We start from the raw sequence: 16,780 nt of genomic DNA, 5'->3' as shown, positions 1-16,780 counted from the left end.
TTTCAATAGTAAAAAATACATAAACATTATTAAGAGGTGGTGTTTGTAATTATATCTAAACCAAGGGTGAACATAAGGGGTGGAATTCAGCTCATTTACACAGTAAAACTCTCCACAAGAAGTCATCACCAGTCTGTTCTTTAAGAGAATATATATCCTCTGTAGGCGCTCCTGTCCAACTTGAGCTCTTTGCTTTAAATCAACCTGAGCTGTACACTAGAAGCACATTTTCCTCCCTATTAACTAAACTTCACTGTGACTTAACATTTTGTGCTACAGCACAAAAATGTGTCAAAATGATACCAGATGCAAATGTTTGGCCTGCCTGTGATATATCTAGTGCTCAAGACAGCTCCATAGGGAAGCTGCTTTGGAATAGATTACAGGCAAATTACTGCGGGATCTGCTCCTACAATTCTGAAGGATGGAATGGTGAACAGGAAGCAGGTTGAGAAGATGTGTATATAAAACATATAAATGTTCTCAGCTAGATCTGCATTCTATTGGCTTCAAATGAAAACAGATATAAAATAATAACTCAAAGAATGGGAAATATTAAAATAAGTAAAAATTTACAAAGCAAAACAGTCTGTGCTGTTCATACAAGAAACATTAGATTCATGATCATGCATAGTCATAAACTATTTCTTTTCTGGGAAAGAATTTTTTTTAATATTCTTTTTAATACACCAAAATAGTGCAATCAGAAAATATGAGTATTAAACATTCAATTTCTAAGACTAAGAAAATATATTGACCTGAATAATATATTATTTGTGACAGTGACAAAAGAGCACTCCCATTTTGTGGTCAGGAACCTATGCATACAACAAACTAATCACATTTTTAAGTCATAATGCTGCAAATAGGAACCATGTAACATGCTGTGAAAAATTATGTAAAATACTGGCGAGGATGATTCTAAAAAGCTGAAGAACACATTCAGATCCTCATTTAGCATATGTGAAACACATTCTTGAAGTCTGGACTGCCACCTGCTGCAAGCCTGTTTAATAGGAAGCTTTGACTTAATAGGACTCAATTCTCATTTTTAACCTTGAGTTTCATCCTATTTCTTTCTTCTAACTCTTAGTGCTCTATGTCCCGTGACTCATTATAACTGTGAGTAAATTTCAGATTTCCTCCCCTTCTGTCCCTTGATTCCCCAGGTCAGTGGCAGCCTTCCTCCTGCTCATCCTCTGTGATTTCAGCAGTTTCTTACCCTGTGATTTGCCTGTTACGATTTTACAGCCAGACTCAACCACTCAGCCCACACTGCTGCCTCTACAAGATTAAATTAGGCAGTGTAGACTCAGGTATTGTCCTGTTGCCAACTGTCTTTATGTTTGCATGGCCACCACATGGGCATAGGTGTGCCCACAATATGGGCAGAAGCAGCAAGGGGAAGGTGAAGCTTGTTATCATCTTTGCTGAGCAAGGGGGACTGATGTAAGAAGCATGCCATCTGTATAGCATAGCATCTTCCATAGAAAGAGGACACAAGAAGACTTGCAAGCTTCAAAACCACCAAGATCCAGACCAGAAGAGGCAGGGCTGTGTATCATCAATGCAGATTAAAATTGATGGCGTGCTCTGAGCCGCAGTCATAATTATTGCAGATGCTGAGGAGGACTGCTGTGAGCTGATTAACTTGTGGGTGTTTGCAGTTGGTGTTTATCCCTTGGAAATGGTGCAGCAGGAGGAAAGCTGACCCTTCCAAGATGGGTTGTGGTTATGAGTACAAACACAGGCTTTTCATCCCTTCACACCCCAGTGTCCTGCAGGAAAGAGCAGGAGTGTGGCTCTGTGGGCTCTGTGGTTTTGGGGTTCCCACTCAGCAATGGCACCTCTGAGGTGCTTTCATGCACTTCCTTCAATGGGGGGTTCAGGCCACAACCTCTTCTCAGATTTTCCCTCAAGATTTATTTATGAAAACTTGTGATCTTCAGTATTACCCTCTCACCCTACTTCTAGTGGGGTTTTTGTTCTGCATGATCTGTTGTTCTCGTGGGTGGGCTCTCACTTGGAGCTGGGACTTGCAGTGTGGGCTGTGCCACATGGAGAGATTGGACAAGCAGCACCCCCAACAACACTAAGCAGTTTTCCTTCGGTGCCAGCATCTTGGATTTTTATTGACAAAACGTTTTCATCACTGAGAGATCCCTTTCCTTATATCACATAAGTGGGTGAGCTCACCTGAACATCACCTGCCTTGAGTCCGTTTCATGGGGAAGGAAAACCAGGGAGCTGTATCCCCTCGCTCTGTGGAGCACAGGTACCCTCTAGTGGTAAAACCTCAGGCATTTTTAGGCAAAAAATATGACGATTTCACTACTAACTTATCTTCTGTCTTCCTTTTGTACACAAATCTGTGCATCATCTTTAATTGACAGTGGTGTTTTGTTAAATTATATCATAAATTCAAGCCTGCAGTTTAAGTAGCCTATTATGTAATGTAATGATGTAATTTCCTTGGACTGCTTTCAGTGTGTTTCGCCTTTCATTAAATCATTGAAATGATGCTTGTGAGCTGATGGGTGACTGAATTTTCACATGGTATAAAGTAGCGGCTGTAATGGAAAGTACCAAGAAGCAGCTGCTCAAGGCTCTAAATGGAGTGTTAGTGGTGGTACCACTGTAAAGGCTGTACTGCGGCAGAGCACAGGTGGCTTATAGTTACTCAAAGGAATCATGTTGTCTTTGTTTAGTTTTCACCAGCTCGCTCTTGGGGGTTCAGGACTGCTGGATCATGGGTCTTGGGAAGCCAGGGAGCCACTGGCTTTATAACTGCAAAGTGGGGACAAGGTATGGTGTGACAGAGTAAGCTCAAGGGCATGGCAGGAGCACCACAAAATTGCTACATGAACTGCCAAGTGTCTTGAGCAGCAAGAGTGTGGTTGTAGGTAGATGGCAAGAGACACATTTTGGTCTGTTTCCTGCCAACTACATAACCCATGCTCTAGAGCAAGGCTGGGGAATGGGAAAAGTGAAACTTGACAAAGAAATCCAAAATTATTTAGCATGAGCAAACACATTTATATACTTCTGTTCTAACCTTTCTCGAAATGGCTGATCAGAAGTTTTCCTGGCATAAGAACAGTGAATTTCAGAAAAGCCACAGCAAAGTAATCCTTCAGGGTTTGCTATGATGTATTTCACTGTTGTCTTTTCCTTACATGGAGGGTCCTAGTGGATGCTGCTCAGAGGAAATTCCCTCCAAGAGGCAGAAGGAGCTATCTGGAGTTCACCTCTGTCCTTTCACTCCAGCTGCAAATGAGTTGCACATTCTCAGAATACCTTCTTTAGCCCTAGGTTTTCTCAGACATGAAGGAAAGGAAAACCCAAGTGTGCCGGTTTGGCCAAATGTAGAAATACATCCTCTGAGAGAAGGCAGGTCACCACCCCTCCCCCACCAGGTTCAGGAAAAAATAAATTTTCCTCAAAGGAAATTGAAAGAGATAAAACCTATTTATTTAACAAACACATGGGAAAAGGAAAATAATGCTAAATAATAAAATGTCTCTCTGTGGAGAAAAAAACCTGGGAAAGTGTCAGAGTCCTCCCTGTGGTCTCCTCGGAGCTGGGGCTTGGCCCAGGGCCAGGTCCTCTGTGCCCGGTGGAAAGTCCTCCTGATGTGTTCTGATATTGAAGCAGTCCAGTAGAACAGGGAGAAAATCCAAAATTCCAGGGAAGGAAAAAAAGTTCAACTCTCAGTCTCTCTCCGGAGAAAAAGAAACTGAACAACTGGTCAGAAACTGACCTGGGAGCAGCAAGCCGGGTGCTTCCTCGCTCCCCTGCAACAGCTGGGGAAAAAAAGTCCCTATCTCTGTGTGACCTTGAACAAGCTGCAAACTGCTTTGAAAAAGTTTTGCTCAGTTTTTCCTTTCCCCTCTCAGGCTCAGTTTAGAGGCATAGAAAGGCACAAGAATTAATTTCTGGGCATAGGGCAGCGATATGGGATACACATCATAAAGTCACCCCAAGACACCAAGGCAGGTTAGAGGACACGAGTTGCTGAGCTGAGCTGAGTCCCTGGTTACTGCCTCCACTCTGCAGGTTCTGGCTCTGTTCATTTCACCCAGTGAAACAAAGTGGAGTTTTACTCAGCAAGAAATGAAATCACACTACAGGAACCAGATTGAAATTCAAAACAGGTATTACACATAAACACAGCTTGATTCTTCACAAGCTTTTTTCCCTGGATGATTTCAGTACCTAATGCCTATCATTTCTTTGATGTACTCTAGCTATGAAAGCAGTGGATCCAGAGCTTTTACAAAGACATCCTTCTAATTTATTCATTAAACTCAAAATATTTCCATGGCCACCTGCCCCTCTGTTCCTGTGGATCAGGTTTTGGAAGCACATTAAAATGCCCATGATCTGGGTACATGAAGTACCAGCATATGAGCTTGCCCCACTTTGCTTCACAGTAATCACTTGTATAAAAGAATTTGAATAGCTTGAACCTGGGAATAGTTTTTGCAAACCAGATCAATTAGAATGAATTGGATTTACCAGCAGTGGGAGTTAAATTTTTAGTCAAATCTCTGTGTTCTGGAGCCTCACAGACAGAAAATAACACAGGGGCAGTGATTTATCACACACTTTGTTTACTGGAGAGCAGAAATTTACTCTCTCTTGTTACTCTTTCAAACCTTTTCATCTTTTCATCTGCATAGAAATGATTGCAAAAAGGAAGAAAAACAAAAAGAAATGCAATGCAGTTTTCAAGGGCGGGTTTGTCCTGGTGCTTCATTATAATGAAGTGTTTACTGTTTCCCAGGCCTCAGGGTGTGCCAAGCAGAGCCATTGCACTGTAACTGCAGTGCCATTCTGGGTAGCACACAGCTTGGAATAGACCTCCTGAGCAATAAAATCCTCTGCCATATCAAACAATCCCTTCTGAAAATGCACTATCACCCATTTCATTCTTGAAGAATGTGAGTTAATTAAAGCATGTCTGGCCAGGAGCATCCCGACTCAGGTTCTTGCCATGACTGCCAGTTCCCCCTGCTCCATCCTGGTTGAGAACCCTTGATCTTCATAAAAGCCCACCTCACTGCTCGCCAACGGGAAGCAGCCGTCCCTTGGAGGTTTCTACTCAGGCTTTTATAGGCAATATCTCCAGTGCAAATACAGAGAGTGTCGCAGCGGGGATTACTGCAACAAGCATATTTCAAACCAGGAGTCCCGTGGAAGCGAAGTATATATGGACAGATTCGTGGTAGATGTTTCAGAGATGTTTATTTCTCCAGCCGCATGGCCGAGGCCCAGCTCAGGAACCCCGCAGTCACGGGACCCGAGGGTCCTTGGCCACACCGGGGAACACAAAACAACCAATGGGGAATGAGGCTGAGCAGGGGCAGGGAAACCCCGTGTCTCCCCCCCAGGACCCCTCTCCCAGGGCTCCATGGCAGGGGGGAAGGGACCCCAACATCTCACCCGTTTTATTTTAATAAAAGGAGAATGAAAACAACTGGATAAACATAACAAGAACAGTTTCAAGACAAAACAAGCCACCCTCCTGAGTTTTTAAATGTCTAAGCAGATTCTCCGGAACATCTTAAGGCTGACACAAGGGAGACAGAAGTCTCCGGGCATGCTTTGTGGGGAAACTGAGGCAGGAGAGGGTTTAATTTCTTCCCTCCCCCTTTTCATTCCCCCCTCGGCATCGGAGAGGAATTGTAGGGAAATGGAATTGTATAGGGAAGCCATGGGGTGAAAAACGGATTAGGAATAAACTGGGGATAGGGTAAACTTAGGAAAGGGTTCATATTGGGTATAGGGTAAAAGGGGAAAGTAGGCTGTGGGTAGGGAAGCTGCTGGGATGGATATTGTTTGTAATTTTGTGCATAACGGCTGCCTTTGACTGGAATACCCCCAGGCCCAGTAACATTTGCTGCTTGTAGACCCTTCTTTCCTTGCACTATATCAAACTGTACAACTTCCCCATCTCCTACACTTTGCAGGCAATTTTTAGGGTTATTCCTTTTAATGGCAGTTCTATGGATGAATAAATCTTCCCCTGTATCATCTCGTGTTATAAATCCATAGTTGTTTTTTACATTGTACCATTTCACAGTTCCTGTGACTTTTGTGGCTACAACTCCTCCTATCACGTGCTTGCATGTTTGTCGTGGATGCTGGTCCCACGTGGCCGCCGCCTCGCCAGCTCCGTGCCCTGGGAGCGGTTCCGCTCGGCCAACTCCACGCTGCTTTGAGAGCGGCCCCGTTTCGGCGCTGCGCTGCGCAGCTTCTCGTGTCGCTGTGGAAACCGCCGCTTCTCCCTCCGCAGGGCTCTCCAAGCCGTGTGCTCAGAGCGGCCTGCCACGCCGACGCCCGGTTCCTGGCTGCTCGTGGCCCATGGCACCTGCGACACCTGCAGCGTCGCTCCCTCACTCGCGGTCGCGTGGCCGGGGACCCCGAGACAGGGATGGGGTCCGCGATAAGGCACGCGCTCCCGAGGGGGCTGGGCGTATCCAACGCAGGCACCTCTGCTGGCGTGTGCCACAGGGATGGCGGCCGCGTGGCCTCGGCCACGGGACTATGGCCATCCTTTGCTTTAGGGGTAATAGGACCATATAAATGCTCCTGAATAGCTCCACTGACTACCATGGATCCACGCAAGGCTTCAATCACTAATACATGTTCTGTTTGATCTTTCATTTCCCACAAGATCTCGTCCCAGAAACACCCCTGACAAGATCCAGGAGGTTCAATATCAAAAAGTAACTCTCGAGAAATATAGGAGAAATTTTTGAAAAGCCAGTTAAAAAAAAGTTCTAGATCTCCCGGTTCCAATACTTTCTTGTTTTGTTGTTCAAGGATTCCTTTAAGTTCTAGGTACATTTCTTTCTGTGGCTCAGAGAGCCCCATTTCCCACGATTCTTCCATAGTCCAGAGAGAATATCCAAACCAAGATGAGAAGAGAGAGGTCTAGAGTGGTTATTTTACTCACGAATCTTCCTCAGGGATCAGTATCTTGCTCGCATTCCTCCACCAGTTTGTCGCAGCGGGGATTACTGCAACAAGCATATTTCAAACCAGGAGTCCCGTGGAAACGAAATATATATGGACAGAGTCGTGGTAGATGTTTCAGAGACGTTTATTTCTCCAGCCGCATGGCTGGGGCTCTGCTCAGGAACCCCGCAGTCACGGGACCCGAGGGTCCTTGGCCACACCAGGGAACACAAAACAACCAATGGGAAATGAGGCTGACCAGGGGCAGGGAAACCCCGTGTCTCCCCCCCCCAGGGCCCATCTCCCAGGGCTCCATGGCAGGGGGAAGGGACCCCAACAAGAGAGGAGTAACAATGCTGTGGGTTTTTTTCTTTTATTTCATTCCAGGTTTCTGATTGTCTTGGGGTGTTTGATCTTAGCTGTCCTGACAACTTTCAAGGAGTATGAGACGGTTTCTGGAGACTGGCTGCTCTTGCTGGTAAGTAAATTGTGGCATCACCCTGGTAAGGCCCTGGAATTGAAATCAGCCCCATCAGCAGGGATGGAAACTTACTACTAACTCTGCATGCAGTGCTGTTGGTCCTGGAGCAGTGACTGTACACTTATATACTGGAGAGTTCACAGTCTATTGTCAACACCAACTGAGTAAAAAGAAAGTGAGGTTCCTGAGCATAAAGAAAATGAGAGGAAAAATCCTAGCCTGAGGCTTTTAAATAATGGCTTTTAGCATTTGTTCCATCAGATTATCAGTATATTTCCTATTGGCCATGCCAGACCTAAGCACACTTGAAAACTTTTTCGGGGGAATTTTTCAACAGTTTTGATTCATTTTATAGAATCCTACTAATTCTAGTATTTCTTTCAAGGGAGGTCATCAGAGTTGGACTCATGCTTGTGTTCAATAGCAATATAACTGAAATTGCTGCAGGAAGTGTCTTTGAGAGAAAATGTACTCACGGCAAAGGCTGCAGTGGGGATTTCTGCAACAGTCCCCTCCCCCCGGACCCCATGGCAGGGGGAAGGAACCCCAACAGGCAAACACATTCCAGATTACTTGTTCTATAAATTCTGAAGTTCATGCTCAAGACTTTATTTCAGTAAGACCTCTCATTTAGCAAAAGAATTAAAAAATAGGGGAAAACCCTCATTAAATATAAATTGGCAAATTCAACATTTTATGAAAATGACCCTAAAAACAAACTTCCTTTGCTCTCATAGCTATCATAAAATACAGGGCACAATGTCTATCTTAACCTGGCCTTGTTTAAAGCATCCCTTGAGAAACTGCACAGCAAAATTAGTTCCAGGATCTCAATTTCCATTTCCCCTTGTACCCCCAGAGACATATAGATCCAAGCAAGAGCTAAATGCCAAAAGGAATGAAAGGTGAATTCCCCTTGCATGTTCCTTCTAAAAAAGTGCCTGTATGAAAACACCCTCATCCTTCAGGGAATGTGAAACTCGCTTTTGGTCTCTGTTACCCTGCTTAGACCCATCTTTCACATTTGAAAAAGCCTGAGGTTATTTTTCCTTCTCCTGTGCCTGTTTTCATGTGACTCTGCAGTTTTCAGAAACACCTGTGGGTAATGAGCATGAGGAAATGTCCCCTTTTCCCTCTTGCCAGCAATTCACAGAGAGGAAAAGTAACCACGTGTCCCAGGCTGCCCTTGGCCCATCTCTGCTGAGCACCTCAGAGAAGCTCTCTGCTCCCCATTCTCTCCCCATGCTTAGAAAGGTTCTGGAGCAAGGTGGAAAATCCCATTCCTTCGTTCACCAGAAATTTAAGGGAACAATATATGCCTTAAATTTGTCTTATATATGTCTTTATCATTGCTTTAAACTTATGACCATGTGAATATCCTGTATCCTGCCCCTGCCTCAACAGATACGGCTGCACGAACAAGCTGCTGGTGGGTGACCCTGGGGGGAGGGTACAGAGTGCACTGGGGACTTTGCAGTCACCACTCACATTTGTCTGCTCGTTTTGGAGCAGGAGGTTTTTCTGTGAAGTAATTGCCCTTCCATTAAGGCAGGGTAAGCACTTCACATTTACCCAATGGCAGGGACAAATCCTTCCTGCTGAGTACTTAGCAGGCTGGAAAACTCTGCCCCCCTTTGCCTTGCCTCTGTCATCAACCTCGATTCTCCTCCACTTTTTTCCTCTCTCTCACACATATCCTAACACTTGCACCTCATCTGTTTCCTTCAGCTGTATCCTTGTGTCCAGAATTACTGCAAAAATTTTGTGAGACTAACAATGTAGTTTGTGTCTTGATACAGGAAACTTTTGCCATTTTCATCTTTGGAGCAGAGTTTGCCTTAAGAATCTGGGCTGCTGGCTGTTGCTGTCGCTACAAAGGATGGAGGGGGAGACTCAAATTTGCCAGGAAACCTTTGTGCATGCTGGGTAGGCACATGCTCTCTATTACAGTTTTCCCCATTATGTTCTTTTCCTTCTAAGCCAGTTTGGAGGATATCAAAGAACTGGTGACTGGCAGTGCACAGAACGCTGAAATCAGATCTGGCCTTTATGCCAGGACTTGTGTCCTTCTTGGAGCACTTATTTGAAGTAGCCAGCAATAACAACTAATTTGAGAGACACTTGGCTATTTAGTCAGTGAGAAAAAAATGAATCCTTCTACTCTCCAAATACATTTTCCTTGTCCTGAGTCCCACTGCACTTTTCTTAAGCTCATTCCCAGGAAGACTCTCTCTGCCTTCAGTTTCAAACTACTTGAGATCCCAATTCTATCGCATCTTCCCCAACCTTCTTTCATATTTATGTTGTGTTTTACAATTGTATTGTTGGTCTGCATTTGCAAACAAGTATCATTGTGATTTCACCCATATTGTCTTTCAGACTTGGAAGGCACTGCCTGTAATTATCAACATAATTAGTCATTATTCATGTTTGAATACCCTCCTGCAACTCCTCATTTTATCCACAAACAAACCAGCCAACATTTAGGAGATCACTCTGCCCAGAGCACCTGTCATCCCCATTCGTTCACTGATTTTAGGATACCCTCACTTGTTTTGATGCTTTTCAGGCCAAGTACTGGGTTTTTGTTCTCTATTTGTACAGCACATAGCACTCTGGAGAGCCATGGTGCTGCATGAATACAAACCTCTCTTTCCTCTCCCGCTTTTGTTCATCTCATGGGTCTAATGATAGACAAAATTGCAACAAATTTTCTTTGTGCATCTGTGCTATCCCCAATTTAGTAATGCTCCTTTGGGTGCTACTGTTGTACAGATATTTCTTATACTTCTAGTAGGTTTGTGAAGGCAGCAGAGTGTGAGCAAGTGGGATTGATATTGTCTCATGCCTTCTCAGTAGAAGTGTCATCTCACTTCTAAGAATGAATCCTCCTTGATATCTGGGTAAAGAACTGAAGATATCCTGGATTTATTAATATCATCTCTCATTTGTCACTGGTACGAGTTTGTTTCGATAATGATTGGAAGTGAATAAATCTGAAATCCATTCTTTTTGGCGGCAAAGAATATATAAAGACAATTCAAAGACTGAGTACCCAGAGAATGTTTGAAACCGTTTGGTACCACTTTCTTCTTGTGTGTGTATATAGGTCAAAAAGAAGGGGGAAATAAGGAAAAGAAAGAAAAAAAAAGAAGTTATATAATCAGTTATCAGGAAGTTGTTCCTGTGAGCATTTAAAAAAAATAATAGTAGTACTTGCTTTGAGATTTTAGTGGGAAAACTCAGCCAAAAGAATAAAATGGTAAATGTACCATCAAACCTGAATTTCTCGTTTGCTGACCTGTTCACTGTGGTGTTCCAGTGGTACAGATGAAGTCAAGGCTGGTTTTCTGTCAGCATTAGGATGCTGTTTCCATGCATCCCTAAGTGAGCTCAGTGTCTCAGGTCTAGTGCATTGATCTGTAAACAGATCCCAAGGCTTTCTGGGAGGTTCTGGTCCTGATACTGACTGTGGCAGGTGCAGATATCTGTTTAGCCGGCAAGAGAAGGCATTTTCAGGCAGCTTCAAAGTTTGCCTAGGGAAATTTGCAGCACAACCAGATGGGATTAAGAAGCAGATGATGGGGCCACTTTTGTTGGCAGGCTTTGTTCTTTTCGCCTTGCAGATATCTTTGTGCTGATTGCCTCAGTGCCAGTGGTTGCTGTTGGGAACCAGGGCAATGTTCTGGCAACATCTCTCAGAAGCCTCCGCTTCCTTCAGATCCTACGGATGCTCCGAATGGACAGGCGGGGCGGCACGTGGAAGCTTTTAGGATCAGCTATTTGTGCACATAGCAAAGTAAGTGAGCAGCTTGCAGGGCTCAGCTGGGGCTTGGGGAGAAAGAGTAAAAGGAAAGAGAGGGGATGCACAGGCACAGCAGTGCCTTGGGGTTGTGTTTAGCAGTTCAAAACACAGTTCTGTTCTTCCAGCTTTATTCCATTTTCCATTCTCTGAACGATTTCTGCCCCTTGTTTTACCTTTCTGTGCTCAATAGTCATGCTGGGAAGTGAGACCATGTTCATTCCCACACATTACAACAGGAATTTTGCCCTTACTCTGAATGGGAGCAGAGACATCCCTTTTATAGTGTAGGATGCTGAAATCATTGACAAAAATGCCTGTGAACTTGAAACGCCTGTATAATGGCTTCTCAGACTTGTCTGATCAACAGATGGAAGAGGACTCTGAAGGGGTGGAAAGAGGCTGATTAGCCTGAGAAATGTGCACAGAAATGTGGCTTCAGAGGGATCTACTGGTAAAATTTCTCTTTGGAAGCATAGGTCAGACAATACAGAGATGGACACAGTGGGTACCCAGACACGCAAAAATTTCTAAAGTCATTTTTTCTTGGTCTAACTTGATGCTGTAGTGAGACACACCAGACACACCTATCTTACACCAGACAGATACTTGTGTTCTTGCATTTTCACAAAACATTATTACAAGTTAAATACTATTTGCTTTAAAATCCTCTAGATGAGATTTCTCATCTGCACAGGATGTAGAAAAATTACATATACTCCACTACATACATACTGCTTTTTCTTAGCCATGAATGACATTCCTGACATTTTAGGGGGTTTTGAAAGCTAAAATGCCAGCTGGCACAGCATATTTAGACTTTGCTTCTGTGTAGGGGCTGATGGGGATACCCAACATGCTACATTTCTTACCAACTTCTGCTTCTTCATCATATAAACTTGCTACAAGACAGGTGGCAGATAAACACTTATGTCAAAAATGTTTCTCAGGAAACAGATCATGGAAGAAGTCTATGTACCAAAGACATTGTTTAGAAATTGTTAAAGATTCATTGTGTCAGATTTCATTCAAATGTTACTTGTTTGGTTCCCCATCAGGCACTTTTAGACCTCAGCTGGCTGAGGGAGATTAGAAGGGGTTGTGAGAACTTTTCTTTACTGGAGACAACGATGAAACAATTTTGCTAACAATTTCCTGCTGTGCTTGCACACCAGAAATTAGCTAAGAAAGTTTTTCACTTTTCTCAGGATTCAATCACAAAGTTCTCAGCTGCAACATTTTTTCTTTTTTTGTCCTAATACAGTTCTCATAAAATGAATTGGAATATTGATTTTTTACCTACTTTTGAAGATCTTAAAAAAACCTGTTTCTGCCTTGTTTCAGATATTGCTGGGATTTTAACTTGGGTGGCTGCATGTCCCACCTCAGTGGGATTAGACACACACTCCACTTTAGTCATTGTCTCTAAAACACTGAAGTTCGGGGTTTGTTTGCACACAGATTATTTTCAAGGTCTGTTATTGCATGAATTCATGTTGAAAACATCATTCATAATGGAATCTGCTTTGATATGGATGAAGAGATGGAAGTGCATCCTGCAGCCTTGTCTCTCTGGAGGTCGGGAGAGGGCAGAGATGTTGATTTGCTTGCTAAGACTGACCAAGCCCAGGGGCAGAAGGAACAGGAAGAGTCAAGGTCAGGGACAGAGCCCTGCAGCCCCCTGTGCCATGAGTGCAGCTAAGCCCTTAACCCAGCCTTATGCAGAACCGTAACTGCAGGTTCCTGCAGGCTGCTCCTAAGGAAGACTCCATGTAAGGGCAAATTCCTGTAAATCTCTGCATTATTTCCCACTAAGTGCTGAGATGGGCTGGACATGGATGTGACCAAAACCAGCAGTGACACCTCTGCTGTTATCCTCTGTGCTTCTCTCTCTTCCTGATGTTTACTCTGCCACTGTGGATATTGAGGCTCTTTTCAGCCCTTCCATGTTTATCTGTTTCTTTTGCAGGAACTCATCACTGCTTGGTACATCGGGTTCCTGACACTCATCTTATCCTCATTTCTTGTTTATCTGGTTGAAAAAGATGTTCCAGAAAAAGATGCTAATGGGGTGGAGATGAAAGAGGAGTTTGAAACCTATGCAGATGCACTGTGGTGGGGGCTGGTAAGTGACTCCAAAAATACCTTATACCCTTCTGCAAAACTTCATATGCAAGAAGAGATAAAGTTTTAGAGATCACAGTGCAAGTGCTGCTATATTTGGGTTAAAGGCACATTACTCATGTAACATTACCAAAGTAGGGGTGCCCCTACAACCAATTAACAGAATCTACAATCCTGTTGATTTTCAGGTTGATTTTCAGACAAAGGTCCTTAGGTGCTTAAACCTCCTTCAGAAATCAAACTATGTTCCTGGTGTCTGGGAAGCCTCTCTTTTAGAGGAGCTCTCTTCAGGCATAAGAAAGTATGGGAGACTGAGCTCTCATGCCAGCAGTTTCCTGCCTGTGAGAGCTGTGCCCCTCAGAAAATGGCAGAACCAGAGCTGGCCAATGGATGGGTCTGTTGGGCTATCAAAGAGCACCAAACATTTGGGCAGTTGAGGCAGACACTCATGGAAGTTTGGTTCCTAAGGACCCAGTGACTGAAGATGTCTCTGCATTCAGATGCAGAAAGTAGAAAAATATTCCTGGAAAGGTTAACTCAATAATTCTTGTGTCTTCCATGTATTCCCCAAAGATCAGGAAATGCCACTTGTGGTAGGATGCTGAACAAGAGGGACCTTTGATATCTCTGTTCTTGTCTTTTCTGATGAAGAGAGGACCATTGGTTTGCACCACTACTCATTCAATCACAGAATGTTCCTGCCATTCCAGAACTCATGTGGCTTTGCTACTGATAGTCAAGGAAGTCTATGTCATGCTGTGACTAAAATTCAGCAGCTTATTTTTTATTTAATGTAGTTCACTCATAAATGTAAGATACCCCCCTTCCCCCATTATTAGTCAAAAGATACCAAGTGTTGCATAGAACACCTGGATGTTTTCATATCCTTTTACATCCAGCACATTGTGCTATTGTGGTCAGAAAAAGTACACAGTTGGAGATTAACAATTGTGCCGGAAAGGAGCAAGTTTTCACAAAATCATCTTTGTTTTAAAAAGACCAGGACTTCAGGTAGAGTTAGTCCTGGCTTACTGTTAGGGGTTTGCAAGCTGCTAACTGGCAAATCCCATTCCTAACTGTGCACTGATGGTGGGCAGGAGGCTCATGTGGAGTTCTCTTGCTTCAAATGCATCCAAAAGAGGCAGCAGCTTTGAGACTAAATCCATTCTCTGTGCAATGCCTTGGGACTATGATGCCACCAATAAAACTGGTTGGCCCATAATCAAGATCTTATTTCACAAAGCTGGGCAAAAGCACCTATAGGGCTAAGTGAGTTATGCAGCTATCATGGTGACATTGACACAGAGCTGTTGGCTTTGTTTTTCTTACGTCAAGTCCTGGTCCTTCTGCCCCCAGATCACCCTCGCTACGATTGGATACGGCGACAAGACCCCCAAAACATGGGAGGGACGGCTGATTGCAGCCACATTCTCTCTCATTGGAGTATCTTTCTTTGCTCTTCCTGCAGTAAGTACCTTCCCCTCCTCTGTTAGACCCAGCCCAGCGCTGTGCACTTGCAAAAAGAAGGTAAAGTTAGCAAAGTCACCAGTGGAACCAAATCCCTTTTTAAGAAGCACTCCAGAGACTTGAGCGGGTCTGTATCAGTAAATGCAACTTGTTTCTTCCCAACCTTGCACAGAGCCTATTGGGAATAATACATTACCCCAATACTCCTCCAGTCACTATGTGGGCATTGTCTGACTGTGCTAGTTGGCACAGGAGAAAATTAATCCAGCAAGTGAACAATCTGGCAAACCACAAGGCAGTTCATGAGACTGTACACTGGCAAGTGGTAGTTTACTGGTGTTGACAAGACATATTTTAAAAGTCTTTAGGGCCCACTATTTTAATAATTAGTATTGGGGGCACATTTCATTATTTGCAAAGTCCTCAGATAAGAATGGGACAAGATCTGACTGAGATGGGCTGAACAGTAACAGAAATTGTCCCAATCCCAGATTTTAGGATATTTTTCCTTTAGATCCAGACTTGGAAAGAATTTCACAGAGGATGACAAGTCCTGTATACCCAAATCCAAAGTATGTTTTAGCACAGCTCTTGTATCACACAAGCAGAGTTTCACTCTACCCTGAGTGGAAAGTAACACAGCACCCGGCCACCTCCAGCTTGGAAAGGCAGTTGACATTCAAGAAGTCTGTAGAGGACCTTAAAATGATTTAATGATTTGGTGTGGCTGTGGTCCTTGAGAGGATCATGACAACCTCCTGTCCCATGAGTGGGGCAGCAGGAAAGGCATGGGAACTGCACAACGATTCCATGTAGCCATCTCCACCCACAGACCTGCTTCCTCTCATCATTCATCCCTTTTTTTCTGAGTAAGAAATATCTAAAATCTTGCATCACTCTATGCTTTCAGGGCATTTTGGGATCAGGGCTGGCATTGAAGGTCCAGGAGCAACATCGTCAAAAACATTTTGAGAAAAGAAGAAAGCCGGCAGCTGAGCTCATTCAGGTTTGCAGCCGCTTTCCTCTTCCTTGAAAAAGTTTTGTGCATGAAGACTGCTGCATCATGTTAACCAGGGCCACCACTCCTCCCCTGCCCAAATTCTCAATTCCCATTGGAGGGGGTGAGAAGGCGTTTTTGTCAGTTTTTAACACTGAGCTAGATAATCCAGAGGCCCTTGCAGTTTTGAGAAGTCTTTCAACTCCCAGAATATCTTTCAGAAGAACTGTGTCTTTTGAAGAAAGGGTCTCATCTGCTAGCTTCTGGAAACCACCTGGCTTCTGCATCAGTGCCACAAAATCAAAGACAACAAGTTGTTGAAAATGCATTCTTTCCAAACTCCAGATTTTTTCAATTCCCCTCAGAAAATATTTTTCTGTGCAAACAGAGTTATGCTGTTATTGATGTGAAAACAGCAATAGAAGTAACACAATAGACAGTGACAGTTTCAATCAAGGCAAATAACATAAATAATGTGTGGGTTTTAAAAACTAAAACACACCCTGTATCTTCTGTTTTGTCACTGGATGATCCAAAAATTCAATGGGAAGATAGTCCTTAACTCACTTGGTCTTCCGTTATGGGCTTTGTTATGAATTTGGGACATTAAGCTTAAAATCATTAGTCTGTGTGCTGACAAATTTGAGACGATTTACTCTCACTAGGTACGGAGCACATCCTGATGGCAGTGAAGTAAATGGCAGCATTTTCACAGAGAGACAGAGAAAGTTTCTGTGATATCAAATGGAAGCATTGGTGCTCAGGATCAAACCAGTCCTCAGGAGAAACAGACTGAGTGGCATTAAAATTAATTACTGTTCTCATTAAAAACATGCTTTAGCAAACAGAGGGGGCTGCAGGCATGAATTGTGAATGGAATTCACCTTTTAAATTACAGCATCTCCCCTCACCAGGTAGCTTATTTAGCTAAAGTGGATTTTAGGTA

The 16,780-nt window shown here is 43.6% G+C and overlaps 1 protein-coding gene across 2 annotated transcripts in view; it reads left to right on the top strand.

The window, feature by feature from the left end:
* The window catches only part of KCNQ3 (potassium voltage-gated channel subfamily Q member 3), a 202,982-nt gene that overhangs the window by 159,076 nt on the left and 27,126 nt on the right, over positions 1-16,780 (top strand). For both annotated transcript variants that reach the window (XM_048287175.1, XM_048287172.1), the window contains exons 2-7: positions 7,351-7,441; positions 9,244-9,370; positions 11,071-11,243; positions 13,216-13,371; positions 14,727-14,837; positions 15,748-15,843. In XM_048287175.1, coding sequence (XP_048143132.1) covers positions 7,351-7,441; positions 9,244-9,370; positions 11,071-11,243; positions 13,216-13,371; positions 14,727-14,837; positions 15,748-15,843 — 754 coding nt within the window. The remainder of the gene's footprint in view (positions 1-7,350; positions 7,442-9,243; positions 9,371-11,070; positions 11,244-13,215; positions 13,372-14,726; positions 14,838-15,747; positions 15,844-16,780) is intronic.

Source organism: Corvus hawaiiensis, chromosome 26 (genome assembly GCF_020740725.1).
Source record: "Corvus hawaiiensis isolate bCorHaw1 chromosome 26, bCorHaw1.pri.cur, whole genome shotgun sequence".
Lineage (NCBI taxonomy): Eukaryota > Metazoa > Chordata > Aves > Passeriformes > Corvidae > Corvus > Corvus hawaiiensis.
This window is presented reverse-complemented; position numbering and strand designations above follow the sequence as displayed.